Raw genomic sequence first — 15,526 nt, 5'->3', positions numbered from 1 at the left:
AATGAGATTATAAATAATAATAACCTTTTTTTTAAGTTTGAAGATTAATTTATTGACTAATAATTATTAATTATAGGCATTATAGTTGTGGGCTAGTTGATTTTGAAATCTTTAAAAAATTTTGTTTCAGAAGTAATTGATATTGTTTTTTTTATTTGTTTTCGTGTTATCAAGTCTCCAATTTTTCTTTAATTAAATTATTCACACTAAATATTTAGTGTTTTGTAAAAGAAAAATGTTTAAATATTATTATTTTATTTAAAGGTGATACAATTTACAAAAAAAAAATCAAGACAACTGAATGGAACCAAATTGTAATTTACTTTTAATGTTAGGAGAATCTTACACATATTTTTAAAAATTTTAGTTATTAACTTCTATTTTTCTTTATTTTAAAATGAAAAAAATTGTAAGCTATCAACATTTTTGAAAACCTAGTATTATTGCGTTAACTGAGACGTTCATTGAGTCCTTCAAACCTTCCCCTCCCCTACTTCCCCAGCCACACTTTCCTTCCCCTACTCACACGCAATACCATAATTACCCTCCATTCACTTCCCTCACTAGCCACCCTAATTAACAATAATTTTACGCTCACTTTCTCTGCTTAACCTCTCCTTATGTACCCTACATTCCTCTACTTTTCCCTTTCCCCAGTTATTTTTATACACTTACTTCCCCTGCTTCCCCTACCCTAATTTTTTCTTACTCCCCATACTACCTATCCTCTAATCTCCCCTCGCATCCTATGCTTCCACTTCTCTCACTTCCCTTGTTTCGCCTCCTTCAATTTCCCTAAAAAATGATGATTAATGAAAAACTGGTCAAAATGAATAAATAATCTAGCGAAGAAAGAGGGAAATAAGGTTATTTCGACAAAATTTGTTTAAAATTTGCGTATAATTTATTGGTATTTAATTCATCTTTAAATAATAAGAGATCAACCGTATATTGAGTCACGCTTTTTTAACAAATTTTGTAACTTTCTGTAATCTGGCTTTCACACTTATTTCAAAATTTTTTCAGTTTCGAGTACATATCCTTTTCCGTTTGGTTTACAGAAACTTTAACATTTTCAGTGATGCTAAATTTGAATTTTTTTAACTTTTGATGTGGCCTAGGATATAAGTTAAAAATAGGTTCGCGTTCTAAAATCTTCTCGTCTTCCGTTCAAATGGAACTAGTTTTATAAAAAATAATTTAGAAAAAGTGGTCAACAATTATTTTTTATAGATTATACACATATTACCAATTGTTAGCGAAAGCTCTGCATTTAAACTGTAATTATTTTTGAACATATAAACAAAATTTTACCTTTCAAATTTTGAAAAGTTTCAACCCCTATGTTCTAACCAAAAGTAATATATATTTTTTTATTCACTGTTTTTTTGATAGAATACCTCAACTATTACGCATACCGCAAAGACGGATTTCAGAAAAATAATTGGTTTCACTTTTCTTATTTTTCTACAATCGAACCTGGATTTAAGTACGGTTTTGGGCATGAGTCGCAGTGGCCTCAATCATAAATCCAGAAAATTCAAACTCAAACATTCAGGGCCGTGTGAACCATTTGTTTTAGATTTGGACGCATGTTAACTCTGACGCAACCTTAATTTTTTTCTTGAAAAAATGTCTAGTTTCTTGTAGAGTTCATAAATATCTTTTCCACCAAAGATGGTTTTCGACTTATTTAAAATCCTTTCACTTTTTTAATGAATCAAGACGTTTTTTGGTATTAAGTACGATCGCGTTTGTTTCTGATTGTTGAGTTATGTGTTGCAAAGGTGGCGAAGATTCCTTGGGGGTGACCGATGCCGCGCGACTGCTGCTGGGGGTCGTCGAAGGGGGTATCAGAGAAACGACTTCCGGGCTCGACGTCTGCCCGTTATCTTCGTACACTCTCTCCTACAATACAATGAATTATTGATCCGTACATACTTTCATTCATCGTGCTTTTCTTGCTTAATTCAAAATTTTGTATTGTTCACTCTTTATTTCTTTAGCAGTGCCTATCTCGTTGCAATCTCATAAATTCATTTGAATAATCCAATTAAATGCTCATCAGCCGCTATCCAACTACATATGTTATTATCCTTATCCTTATGTTTTTCATTTAAAGAAACTCTAAAATTATTTTATTTTTTATTAAATCAAATGATCTATGTCCCTCTCGATAATAAAATCTAGATTCTTCGATCTGAATTCAGTCGACTAAACAAGTCTAATTAAAAATCTATTGTGAAATCAGGGTTGCTACAAAGTCTCAATTTCGAAATTTCCTGAGTCTTCCCTGAACTAGGAGAGCTATAATGTCAATAAAAAAATGTTTCTTTCTAAATTGATCTTAAAGACTTTTAATGACAACAGTCATACAGAATTTGGGTATTAATAACGTATTTCACCAAAATGACGTGGAAAATCAAAATAGTTTCTTTTTAACCGAAAAGATGAATTTTCAATCGAGAAGATTAATTTCTCACCAACAAAGACGAATTTCCAAAAAAATACATATTAAGCTTCAACTAAAAAATAGCAACTTTCAGTCAAAAATGTTCTTAACAAAAAAAGTTAATTTCTAAAAGAACTGTTGAATTTTAAATCTGAACGAACACAGTTTCTAACAAAATAATTTAATCCAAAAAAACACTAGTTAAAAAAAGTGAATTTTCGAATAAAACAGATTAATTATAAAAAGAAATATCTCGGGTTCGAATCTTGCAAAAAACTACGAATTTTGCCGACGTTTCGTGAACATTGCAGTTCACGAAATTTCGTAGTTTTTTACACGATTGGAACTCGAAATATCTCTTTTTATCAAAAGGAATCATCATGAAAGCGTTAAATCTATTAAAACAGCTAAGCTTAAAGCAAAAATGGAATCGTTAAGTTTTTAATTAACAAAATTAATTTGTAACAACAAAAAACGAAATAAATTTTTAAACAAAGTGACTATTGAATGTTCAATCTGAGAATATGCATTCTTAACAAATAAGAAGTAACTTCCAAAATATATCTTAAATTTTAGCATAAAAAATAAATAAATTATCTAACCAAATAATTTAGATTTTAATTTCAAAAGACAAATGTTCAACTAAAAATAGAATAGTTAAATTTCGAACCAAATAAATTAATTTTCAACCAAAAAGATGTTTCATCTAATCATATTACTTTTATAAAAAAAAGACGAAGTTTAAACAAAATAAATGAATTTTCAAACAAATAGTGGCATATTGAAATAAAAGAGAAGACATTTTCAAGTTAAACAAATTAATTTTTCACAAAATAAAATGTTCCAAATATTGGTTTCTATGTAGGATTCGATTTAGGAACCTACAAAAGTTCCTATATAGAATCCAACATCATATATGTTTCACATTAAGGTGCCATCTATAGGGAATGACATAGGATCCTAAATAAGTTCCTGTATAGGACCCTACCTAATAAAATACCTAATGGTAACTATAGGTGTCACCTATAGGTGAAACATTTAGGTTCCTATACGAACCTATGTAGGAATGCTCAGTAGGGAAAGACTAAACGTTAACCAAAAAAGACGAATTTTTAACCAAATAGTGAAATTTTCAAACAAAATCGTTGAATTTTAACAAAATAATAGAAAATTAAGCCACAACATGAATTGTGAACTATACAAATTATAAAATTATACGTTTGTAATGCTTACTTGTTATTAACAAATATTATTTTTTAATCTAATTTTATTAAGGTATTTCACATGGTGAAAGGGGAGACGGAAAGTTTCAGAAAGACGCCTTAGGTTATTTGTAGATGAATCCTATAAACTTCATCTTTAATTTATCTAAAATTCCCCAACTTTGTCAGGGTTTCTTTAATTTTCCCCATATTTTCCCCGACTAGTTTAAAATATTTCTATTCTAGAATTCCTTTAGTTGTAGCAACCCTGGAAATTTCTCGTGTAGGAATTCATTTTCATATCGATAATCTGATACAAAAATACTCTGATATTCTTGAAAAAAATATAACTAAATATCTCGTTTAAAAAAATTGAAAATAATTTTTATTTCGTCGATAGCATATGAATGCTTCCAGTTAAGTTTCTATTATCGAACATCAATATTCAATACCTAATTAGTTTCATATATCAGTTTAATGAAAATCTATCTAATTCTGGACAAAGTTCGCTTCGCCGCTCAAATATTTTTTTCTTTATGACAGATCTTGATTAAATTTTCAGAAATAATACGAAAATATTTTTAGTTTTTTTTTTCTATGAACAATCTAATTTCTTCATTTTCTGAAAACTAAGAAAATAAATAACCTAATCTAATCTGGAAAACCAAATCGAAGATTATTTAGAATATGGGTACGAAACTTGATTGGTTTGGACCTTCGCGAGCGATCAATTTAAAAGTTAAAAGCGATTTTTAATTTATTTTATATTTCTTCGGACTTCTGCAATCTTTTGTGTTTATTTTTTCAGACACGAGAATTCTTTCGTGTTTCGAGTAGGCACTACGTAGTCTCTGTTTCATTCATTTGTATAAAATGAAGCGGCAGATGCTGCAATTTGATTGGGCATTCGACTTTTGAGGATTTGGCTCTCTGTATAATCGCGATTTTTAAATTTTAGTTACCAATCACGACGGCGACGGAGAAATCAATAATTCAATGTGTTTTTGAACAAAAGAAGAAAACAGCACGAGATTAAGACGACGAGTTTAGTGGATACAGCTTCTAAACTTCGTGCGACAAGAAGACACCTTTTTCTTATTTTAAACAAGAAAAATATAAGTTGTCGAATTTTAATTTCCAAAATAAATTATAGTCTCTTCTTGTTCACAAGCTATAGGTAAAGAAAAAACTTGTAACTAGTTTGATCTTAGCTCATGGTTTAACTTAATTTATAAAGATTCATTCTATTTGCAGAGTTTTTAATAAAATGTATAAAATTTATCATAGAAAATTAATCTCCCAAATGCTTCAATGGTTTTTCCAATCGCCCTATCCTTTGAAATATCGAATAAAAACATAATTCTCAAACTAAAAAATTGCTAGGAGATTTTGTTTAGATAGAAATAAGTCAGAAAACTACCTGAGATTTGTCATATTTGAGCCTCTTCCAAATGAATGACTTTTTGTCTGGCTGCTGATTCCCAGGACCTATATCACCACTCGATGCGTTGTAGTTAGGATTCGAAAAGGTTAAAACATTCCGTCTGCTCGCGTACAGGTATTTTTTTTGCTTTGTTTTTCTATGGCAAAGGAGATAAATAATGAGGACGATGATAGTCAAAGTGATGCTTATCATGACGAGTACTGTGATCACTACGGTTCTTATACTGTAGCTTTTTTCACGATTGAATCTATCACCATCGAATTTGCCACCTCCTTTTCCACGATTCGGGGTTTTTGTCACGACTTCCTCATCTATTTCGTCATAATTCGGGTCGTTTTCTGTTCCAGGCTTCCGAAGTGGCATCTGCTTCGCAGGGGCTTTAGAAAGAGGATTACTATGTTATTTATTGTGAAACTTAGAAGATATGAGTTAGAAATCAGCATACAGTGGTGGGAAATTTTTATGGGTGATACTATTGTCATAAAGCTCTACTGCGCAGCCAAATAAGCCAAAAATAGTAACTGCGCAACCATAAGGAATTTATAACTCTATTGCGCATATTTAATAGACACGGAAAGCTATTGCGCAGCCACAATCTTCACAGAGATCTACTACACAGCCGCTAGAGCCACAAAGATCTAATATGTAGCCACAATCACCACAAAAGTCTTCTCGTCAACGGAGAGCTCCCGAAATAATCGTAACTCAATCCCTACAAGTCTATCTTGCAGTGTCTTTTTACGAAAAATTTTCCACCAGAAAAAAAATGCAATCATTAACTTACTAGTCGAACAACTAGAATCCGCTTGGTCAGGACAAGCACACTTATAACTCTTTCTCGTGTAAAAACAAAGATGACTACATCCGCCATTTTCAATAGCACAAGGTGTCCATCCAGTTTGTCTTTCAGCTGCAACAGCCTTGACGTCTGTAACGCTGCCTAAAGAGTGACGAATCTTGATCCTATTTTGCCCGTTGATCTTATCAGCTCGCTCAATCATCTCTTGAGACCAATCAGCCCAGTAGATGTGTTCTCCGTACTGAAAAATTGCCTCATTACGTCATCTTATTTAGAATTAGGGTTTAGAATTTTTAAATACACGGAAATTTCATTTGTAGCAAGTTCGATCTGTGCGTTCCAAGAATGACGCCGCAGTGGCGGTTTCAAATGAGTGGAGCCGCGAGGGGATGTGCTGTGGTCACGCATGCATGACAAAACAGGATCATAGAGATAAAGAGCAGTACCCCCACGGCCTAGCTAGATAACTGCGTCGCGTTGCGAAACTTTGCGAAACATTGCTACATGGCCTTAAGGTATTATACGGACGAGAAGTCCTACACAAAAGTTATTTCTGAGTTAATGTGAGAATTTGTTTAACCCATGTTCTGATACCCTATATTACATATTCAAATATATGTTATTATATTTTGGTAGTTCAAAGTGTGAAAAAATATATAGTTGCGTTCAGAAATCCTTTATTCATTACATTATTCTTTTGGCTCGTGGGCGAAACTTTTGGCTGGGTTTGTCGTGACACAGGGAAGAAGTAAGTATATGGATAAGTACACACACAGTTTACAACGATGCGTCCAAAGACATGGCAACATAGCAAACTGTGCTCGAAAAACAATATCCAAAATATCGCGATTTATCATAATTTCTATAGTGTGCATATCGTTTTCGTTTTCCATGTCAGTTGAATCGAGTACGGTATAAAGGGAGGTTTTTTAAAAGATGAGTACTTGAAAATAGGAAAAAAGTCTGGCAGTTATGGCTGAAGCAAAAAGAAAAAGAAAACATCCTCCTGAAAGTGAAGAAAATAAGGTTTACTCTCCGAATAAAAAGCAAATCAGAAGGCGAATTGTTGAATTGGCTGAGCTTGGAAGATATCTAAAAGGCTGTAATTGTGAAGAAGTGATTTCATTGGAAAATATTATCCAAGAGAAAATGAAAGGATTAACCCCCTACCCCCTTAAAACTTTCTTTTTTTTCTGAATTTTGAGATATTTAGGCATATTATTCCTATGGCGGAGTGTATACAAAACTAAAATTCTAGCTCATTACCGTCCTGACTTTCATGTAAATTCTTGCGTTAAAAATTGCTGTTCGTCTCAAAGTCATATTTAAAAAAACTCAAGTCTTCCAAACGTTACATATATGTCACTGTGGGCGGTAGAGGGTTAAATTCTTTATTATCGGTTCGTTGCCGTAAGTGCTCTGCAGTGACGAAAATTAGTACCGGCAAGGATTACGTCACAAAGGATAACAACAAATACTCAGATGTAAACGCAAAAGCTAATATTTGCGCTGCTGCCACATCTTCACCGCTCAATTATTTTGACCCTCAACCAGTTCAAAATTGTAATTCTTCTACGAGTTTCCTTCTAAAAATAGGTGGTAAAAAATTCCAAGGTTTTCAAAGAACTTCTGTATTGTGTCCTTCTATCGCGTCTCAGTTTTTGAAAAAAATGGTCATAACCGTTTAGGCGTCATGCTAAAATATGTTACACTTTCAATACCTTGGAATAGGTTTTACATGTATGAGATGCAAATTTATTTTACTTACCTCAACTTCGAATTTTTCAGCGCTTTTTTAATTGCACTAAACGTTAAATGCCTTCCTCATAAATCTACAGTCCCAATTTGAAAAAAAAATCCTCAGAAAAAGAATTTTATCCGTATAATACCTTAATGTTTACGTTTCGGTGAATTTCAATTCATATCAAGACCAGACCCGAACCCGTGGTACAATTGAACTTCGCGGGTACCATTTTAATAAAATTATGATCTTGAACCCACCTGAGTTAGACCAAATGCGTTCTCAGCATCAGGTATTAGGGCAACCCTGAATCGACCATGAAGATCGGAAACTTCAATCCTGTCCTTCAAAGCATCTGCCCAGTAGACTTTCCTATAAACATAATCAATCGACAAACCATTCGGGAAGTGCAAGTCACTTGATACGATGTTCTTATGATTAGATCCATCTAAGCTCGCTCTTTGGATCTTTGGATAATCACCCCACTCTGTCCAGAAAATGTAACCTTCTCTGGGAAACAAGGCTAGGGATCTTGGCTCTTTCAGATTTTCTAGAAGCTTCTTTCTGCAAGAACCATCGATTCTAGCAACTTCGATGACGCTGTTTTTTGTGTCAGTCCAGTAGACGTTGTCAGCTATCCAATCGATTGCGACTCTGAAGGGAGCTGAAGCGTTGGACCCAAAAATGATGGTTCTGGTATCGGAGAAGTTGTACATGTTCACAGCCCTAGAATAAAGATTAACATTAAATATGATTGGTGATTAACAAATAATGTATCTATAATTCTACAGAGATGTAGAAGAACCTGATGATCCTAAGGTTTACATCAGTGTAAACCATCAACCTCTTCTGCCAATGAAAATCAACTGAGAATGCGTTGTGGACATCATCAACAGGTAAAGTCACACTCCACATCTCTGCAGTATCAAATGAAATCCTCTCCAGTGTTTTTCTTGTAGCAAAGAGAAGAAAATTGGTTGGTGTCACATGGCAGGTCTTTTTGTCATCATTGATAACAATTCCAGTTGGACAAGCGCAGGAATAACCCTTGGGATTACGAAGACAAAGATGAGAACAGCCACCATTGTTTTTCTCGCAGACGTTTTCTATTCTGTTGAGGTCTGACCACTGAAAGGAGAAACTCATTCAATAAACTTATCATCTAAAATAAAAGTCAACGATCTCTAACAAGAATTCACTTACGTCAATACCCCTGATATCCATTACCCCCTCCAATTTATCAACAAGTATCTTCCTTCCAGAACCATCCTTCTTATCAGCCTGGAAAACAGCTTTAGCTTGCCAGTCACTCCAGTAGACACGATTCCCTATAACAGCAAGTCCATAAGGATGTTCCACATTCTCAAGAAGCACTTTTCTGTTTTTGCCATCAAGATCCGCAACTTCGATCATCTTCTTTTTGGCATCGTTCCAATAAATCTTGCCCTGTTCGATATCAATCGATAGACCATTGGGCCAGGCCAGATTTTCTGTAACGACTGTTGTTCGTTCCTCACCATCCATATTAGCTCTCTCAATTCTAGCGTTGTGGCCCCAGTCTGACCAGAAAAGGAAACCTGCTGAATAGTGAATAGCAATTGCTCGAGGATTGTCTAAACCAGACCAAACTAAGACCTTTCGGTTCCTTCCATCAAGTTCGCAGACTTCAATACTGTTTAGACCTGCATCTGTCCAGTAAATCTGAAAGAAATATAATAAGCTACTTGTAGGTTTTCTTTTGGTATTTATAAAATTTATTTTCTTCTTGATCTGATAACTCACCTTCTTCCCAATGGAATCAACAACCAAACTATCAGCAGTATCGATTCCCGAATCAATCACAGTTTCCACCACCCTACCATTAAAACTCGCCTTCTTGATAACATCCTCTCCAGGATCAGTCCAGTAAACTTCGCCATTCCCCAAATTGACGTCAACACCACTAGCATTCTTCAGATCCGTAATTGGTAGAACAACATCCAAGGCATAGTCAACATCAAAAGAGACAATCCGAATATCCACTCGGTGAGCTAGCACCAAAAATTTCTTTGGCACGTCCGGACATGTCCTTCCATCACTCTGTAGAATTTTTCACGTTAGATTATCATCATCATTTTACCAAAAATCATAAATGAACATCCTTAATCTGTTACTTACACCAAGAATAAGGCCAGTAGGACACGCACATTTAAATCGTCTGGGGTTAACGGCCAAGAGGCACAAATGCGAACAGTTCCCGTTGTGATTCTTGCAAGGGTTATTAACATTTTTTCGATTTCGATGAAAGACTCTCACATCCATCAGACCTGAGATGCTAGATCTGATGACTGTTATGTTGGCCCCAGTTTCTTTGTCAGCTCGATGGATGCTTTTAGTATTCCAATCAGTCCAGTAGATCTTATCTTTGTAGACCACCAGACCAAATGGATGTGGAAGATTCAGTGCTAAAATTTTTTATAGAATTAGACATTGTCTTGAAGAGAAAATGTTGTTAAGGTGGATAAAACAGAAACCTACCTGAAGATATCAGTACGGTTCTACCTTTACCATCCAAATTGGAATACTCAATCCTCTGTGTGCCAGCATCATCCCAGTAGAGTCTCCTCTTATCAAAATCTATTGCTAAACCGTTTGGCCAGGTCAGATCAGTTCCTATCAGTACTGTCCTATCAGTACCGTCCATAGAAGCTCTTTCGATTCTCGGCTTATCGCCCCAATCACTCCAGTACATGTATCCAGCTGTAAAGAGAAGCATAATTTACCAATGGATGAAATTAACCAATATAAACTTGATAAGATCAGAACGCTTCAAGATTTAAAATCGTACTTGTAGGATCCAGTATAATGTCTCTCGGTTTGTCAAGGTCCTTATGAATCAAGAGAGTTCTCATACTTCCATCTAAATTTGAGCATTCAATTCTCTTTGTGCCAGCATCAGTCCAGTAGATTTTTCTTGTGATCCAGTCCATTGCTAATCCAGCTGGTGATTCTGAAATTAAAGATTGATGCATTCAAGATTGATTTAAAAATCTTCGAAATCATGATCTAATATTGCTTATGAATCCTCTTACCCAAATTGTGACTGATGATGGCACTCTGATTCGTTCCATTCAGAAAAGCTCGACTGATCGTATCAGCTTCCACATCAGTCCAATAAATCATATCCTGATTAGCATCCCAAGTAAGACCTACAGCACTTTGTACATGATCAACAGGAATAACGTTGTCATAAACTCTAGCAGAATCCTCAATTGGCATAATCCTCAAATCCTTCTTCCTCGCGAATATCAAAATATTATCAGGAGTTCTAGCACAAGTTTTTCCATCCCTTTTGATCTTTAAACCGACTGGGCAAACACAACTGTATCCTGTGTTATTAGGAAGACACATATGAGAACACTTGCCGTTGTCATTTCCACAATGATTGACATAGTCTGGCTGACGTTGTGGATGGTAGCTATGAAGATCCATCGGGAAATGCAGACCAGAGTGGATAGTTTTAAAACCCTTTCCACTTGCTTTGTTAGCTGAAGAGATGCTTTTGAGATGCCAGTCTGTCCAGTAGAGGGAATCCTCAAAAACCGTGATCGCAAAAGGATGAGGCAAACCTTTGCTGATCATCTTTTTTCTATCTGAACCATCTAGACGGGCTGATTCAATCATATGGTGTTTTGCATCTGTCCAAAAGATGCGATCCGTTGTGTAGTCGATCGTCAAACCATTTGGCCAGAATATCGACTCTGTGACCATTTCTCTTCGGTCGGAGCCATCCATGTTGGCTCTTTCGATTTTTGGATGTGGTCCTATGATTTATAAATAAGACTTAATGTCCAGAGAAGTAAATTATTTTAGGCAAAATTAGAAAACATACCCCAGTCTGTCCAGTAGACATATCCAAAGTTAGGATGTACAGCTATTGCTCTTGGTTTGTCAATGTCACTTGATATTAAGACGTGTCTAACTTTGGTATCAAGCGTACTAACTTCAACTCTTCTGGTTCCAGAATCAGTCCAGAAGAGCAAATCATGAATCCAGTCGATTGCAACACCTCCTGGTGTTTGTAGACCCCAGCGTATAACATCTGTAAGATTGATAATTTTGAGGAAATATATCAATATAATTCGGAAGGACTGGATCTAACGTACCTTCAGCTCCAGTTCCATTCACAAAAACCTTTCGGATAACATCCATCGAAACGTCTGACCAATAGATGCTGCTTCTTTTATAATGGAAGTCCAAAGCTATGGCATTGTGAAGACCTTTCAGCACAGATGTGTATTTTGGGCTGGTCATGCTCACCTGAGTAAAAGAAATTGTTTGCATTATTCCTTCTTCAATGATAATTAGCAATAATTTATTAATCAATTTGGTTGTACCTGTCGGATGTCAACCCGGTTTGCAAAAAGCAAAGTGGGATTGGCGCCCAACGCTTTACAGGTTCTCAAATCTGGTCTGAGGACATAACCGGGCATACAGCTGCAGACGAAGGAACCTATCGTATTGTTGCAAATCTGGCTGCAGACTGGATCCTAAACAAGTTAATAATAGTTCACCAACGGCTTTTTAACTTCTTATGTCTCCCTAGAACGATTTCCATATATTCAAACTAACCTTATCAAATGCACACTCATTGATATCGTTGCAGGTCATGTTATCTATTCCAAGAATAAATCCTTGGTCACAAGCACAGGCTTTTTTGTTATCAGCAGTCAAGATACACTTCTGGGTACACTTGTCTTCTTTAGTACAATTCCGTTTATGAGGGCAATTAATCTCATCTGGAAGATTATAGCATAGATTTTAGGTATAAGGTTACGTGTTCAGGTATAAAGTTAAATGTTTTAGAATATAAATAAAAACCATCTTTTTCCGGACAATCTGGAACCCCATCACAAACGTGTTTAACACTGATGCAATCCCGATTATAATGATGCATCATTGGATGTACAACTGATTCATTTCCTTGTTGGGTGTTTTTACAAAGATATTGAGTAGCATCGCAAGTAATTGCGCAACCCTGTTCATCTTCTCCATTAGAGCAGTCTGGTACTCCATCACAAACCCAAAGACGCTAGAAGAATGATTAAGAAAGGGGGAAAATCTTTAAAACTATACCGCAAATTATGATCTTATCAATTAAAAGTATGATGAATTAATTTACAGGGACACATGAGCCTGTAGAGCACGTAAATTCTTCATGGGAACATTCCTTTGGGGTTTGATGTTCACACATGTCTTCGTCTTCTTTCCCTTGACAGTCGGGTTCCTTATCACAGACCCATGTTCTACTTATACATTTCCCACTGTTACACCTAAATGAATTAAAATATAATAACAATTATAATCTCAATTGAATTATCATGTGGGAGTCATTCAGAATCTGTATTTTCTGAATCAAAATCTATTTCAGATGTATCTGTACCTGAACTCATTAGCAATCTATTTCAGATGTATCTGTCTGTACCTGAACTCATTAGCATTGCAACTCGCTCCAACGAGAGTTTCACAATTATCCTCATCACTTCGATCGCCACAGTCATCATCCCCATCACATCTATATTCACGAGATATACACCTTGGATAGGTACACTTGAACTCATTTTCCTTGCAGTGTACATCAATTATCTCTGGATTTGATAATATTTTATACATTTTTTGGCAACAATTTTTATTTCGACTCTTGTAGATGTTTATCTTACCGCATTTAACTTCATCTGATCCATCAGCACAATCGCTTTCTCCATCACATCTGTAGTTGTTTAAAATACAAGTTCCATCCATACAGGAAAATTCATTATCATTACACTTCCTGGAACAATATAATAGATATTTTTTTCAGTTGGCTGTTATATTATTAGTTATTAAAGCTGTGTTTTTAAATGCATGGTTTCAAAATACACTGGGGAATTTGCACCCTAAATTTTTCACGGATTGAAATACCCTATTTTAGTTATACACTTATAATGGGTTGAGACTGAACTCTTAAGTTTCAACCTCTGAAAGGTGCATGTAGCAGGGTTCAGAAATTACCTTCACCCTCGAGATTTCTCTTATTAAACAAAAAAAAGTAGACACCCTGCAATTTGGAACTGCTCCCAGATGGTTCTTATTTGTCTCTTTTCGAGGAAAGTAATTAAAAGTGGACTAAAAAATCTGGATAATCATAGTATCCAGTTTAATAAATAGGTTATATAAATGTGTGAGATATACATTATAGGATAGACCTAAACATTTCTTAATTAATGCATATAATTTCATAACGTATTAAATGTCCCTGAGACCTAAAATAACTTAGATAGTTTTAGAACATTCTACAATATTCTAAAATATACTTAAAAAGGTTGAAAATATTCTACAGTTTTTAAAATAGAATTTAAAAGCAAAAGAGTATTTTATAAATTTTTCAAATGTTCCAGAATTTTCCAGTATATTCCAAAATACTGATTGAAAACACCTGCCCTTCATCCTGCACAAATATAACTTGAAAATATTAATTTATTTATTTCCAAATTTTAGGGTTCTTTTCAATTTTCATGGGGGGTTGCTCCTAATTTTTTTAAGAATAGGAAAAATTATGCAAAAAGAAAGAGTTTGGATCACGTTTGCAGAAAACTTCAAACGTGTCAAGTGGAACGTATACAGAATAAAAAAAAAACGAAATCGCCTTAGGCGTCAGGGAACTGACGTCACGTTTTCAAGGACCGCATCTGTTTTCAAGGGTTGTTTCTACTTTAGAGACCCTGTATTTGTGACCCCTTATTTGCTAAGGAGTTTCCTAAAGCTAAGAGCCCATGAATGCTTCTGTTACTCAGAAACTACTCTTGTGGTCATATCTTTAAAAGCTAATATCACCATGGTAATATTTACATGGTAGAAACGCATTTCCTTTAAGGGATACTCCCTCCAAGTAGTTTTATCCCACGACCTCACCTAACGCTTTATCGACAACCATGAACCATCATTCTTGTCCGGCAACCCCACCTTTCCTATTTCCCCCTCTGACAAACTGACAATTCTGAAATATAGATCCGAGTTTTCTTTTGAGGACCAACAATTTCATTGGTCTAACATTTCAACCCCAGGGAACCATGATCAATGCACTTTGATTTTCACGATAACAAACACCCTCAATTTGTAATTTGGCTAAAATTTTATCTTCTTTCTTCCTTTCACAAATTTGGATATATACTTTATTTTTGCAGGCCCTTATTATATCTAATTTTCATTCCGACCTCTTAACTGCAGCACAATCTCATTTGATAAAATATAGTACGATTTTATTTGGAGTTTTCTTTAATGATTTTCACCCCATTTCAGGACTGTTTTTGCAGATCAGAGCTTCAGTTTTTTTATTAGAGCCACCCTCATTTTTGCAGATTCGTTTTGCATGCGGAAGAGATCTCCGCCAATATTAGGGGCAACGTGTGACCTTTCTGGAAAGGCCTTCAATTCCCAGTGTGTGTGTGTTTTTTTTGATTAGCTGAACGAGGGTCTTCAATAATAAGACTCGAATATCAAAATGAATATACGAGATTCTAAAAATAATTGAGATAACTGGGGATAAATTGAAATTGCGACCCCTTAAACTGGATCGAAACTGGTGTGTAAAATAAAAATAAAAAAGGGATCACGACGTGATGTGATTTTACTGCAGGTTTGTATCCTTCATATTATAAAATTTAAAAAAAAATTAATTTGGAGGATTCGATAACAAAATAGAAAGATAGCGGTTCATCTCACACCCCTACAACCTATGACTCCAAGTTTCAACCTAACAGCTTCCAGGTGGTCGATACCACGCGCCACTGACGCGCAACCATCAAGGTTGCCTGGCAACCCACCTCCGCACCCTGGATCGGCAGTCATCCTCCCCCTAAGCCCCCTAAAC

General features: G+C 35.1%; 1 protein-coding gene across 1 annotated transcript in view; it reads right to left on the bottom strand.

The window, feature by feature from the left end:
- Positions 1-304: 304 nt before the first annotated feature.
- LOC117173310 (low-density lipoprotein receptor-related protein 4) overlaps positions 305-15,526 on the bottom strand; it is a 37,398-nt gene continuing 22,176 nt past the window's right edge. Inside the window, exons 5-22 of the mRNA XM_033361802.1 lie at positions 13,103-13,447; positions 12,800-12,950; positions 12,499-12,709; positions 12,250-12,416; positions 12,015-12,167; positions 11,784-11,937; positions 11,510-11,719; positions 10,710-11,441; positions 10,466-10,627; positions 10,156-10,377; positions 9,796-10,082; positions 9,421-9,717; positions 8,842-9,339; positions 8,444-8,766; positions 7,899-8,364; positions 5,883-6,138; positions 5,075-5,475; positions 305-1,908 (exon numbers count right to left, since the gene is read on the bottom strand). Of these exons, the coding sequence (XP_033217693.1) occupies positions 1,705-1,908; positions 5,075-5,475; positions 5,883-6,138; positions 7,899-8,364; positions 8,444-8,766; positions 8,842-9,339; positions 9,421-9,717; positions 9,796-10,082; positions 10,156-10,377; positions 10,466-10,627; positions 10,710-11,441; positions 11,510-11,719; positions 11,784-11,937; positions 12,015-12,167; positions 12,250-12,416; positions 12,499-12,709; positions 12,800-12,950; positions 13,103-13,447 (5,239 nt within the window). The 3' untranslated portion in view covers positions 305-1,704. The remainder of the gene's footprint in view (positions 1,909-5,074; positions 5,476-5,882; positions 6,139-7,898; positions 8,365-8,443; positions 8,767-8,841; positions 9,340-9,420; positions 9,718-9,795; positions 10,083-10,155; positions 10,378-10,465; positions 10,628-10,709; positions 11,442-11,509; positions 11,720-11,783; positions 11,938-12,014; positions 12,168-12,249; positions 12,417-12,498; positions 12,710-12,799; positions 12,951-13,102; positions 13,448-15,526) is intronic.

The sequence above is a fragment of the Belonocnema kinseyi genome, chromosome 5 (genome assembly GCF_010883055.1).
Source record: "Belonocnema kinseyi isolate 2016_QV_RU_SX_M_011 chromosome 5, B_treatae_v1, whole genome shotgun sequence".
Taxonomy (NCBI): domain Eukaryota; kingdom Metazoa; phylum Arthropoda; class Insecta; order Hymenoptera; family Cynipidae; genus Belonocnema; species Belonocnema kinseyi.
This window is presented reverse-complemented; position numbering and strand designations above follow the sequence as displayed.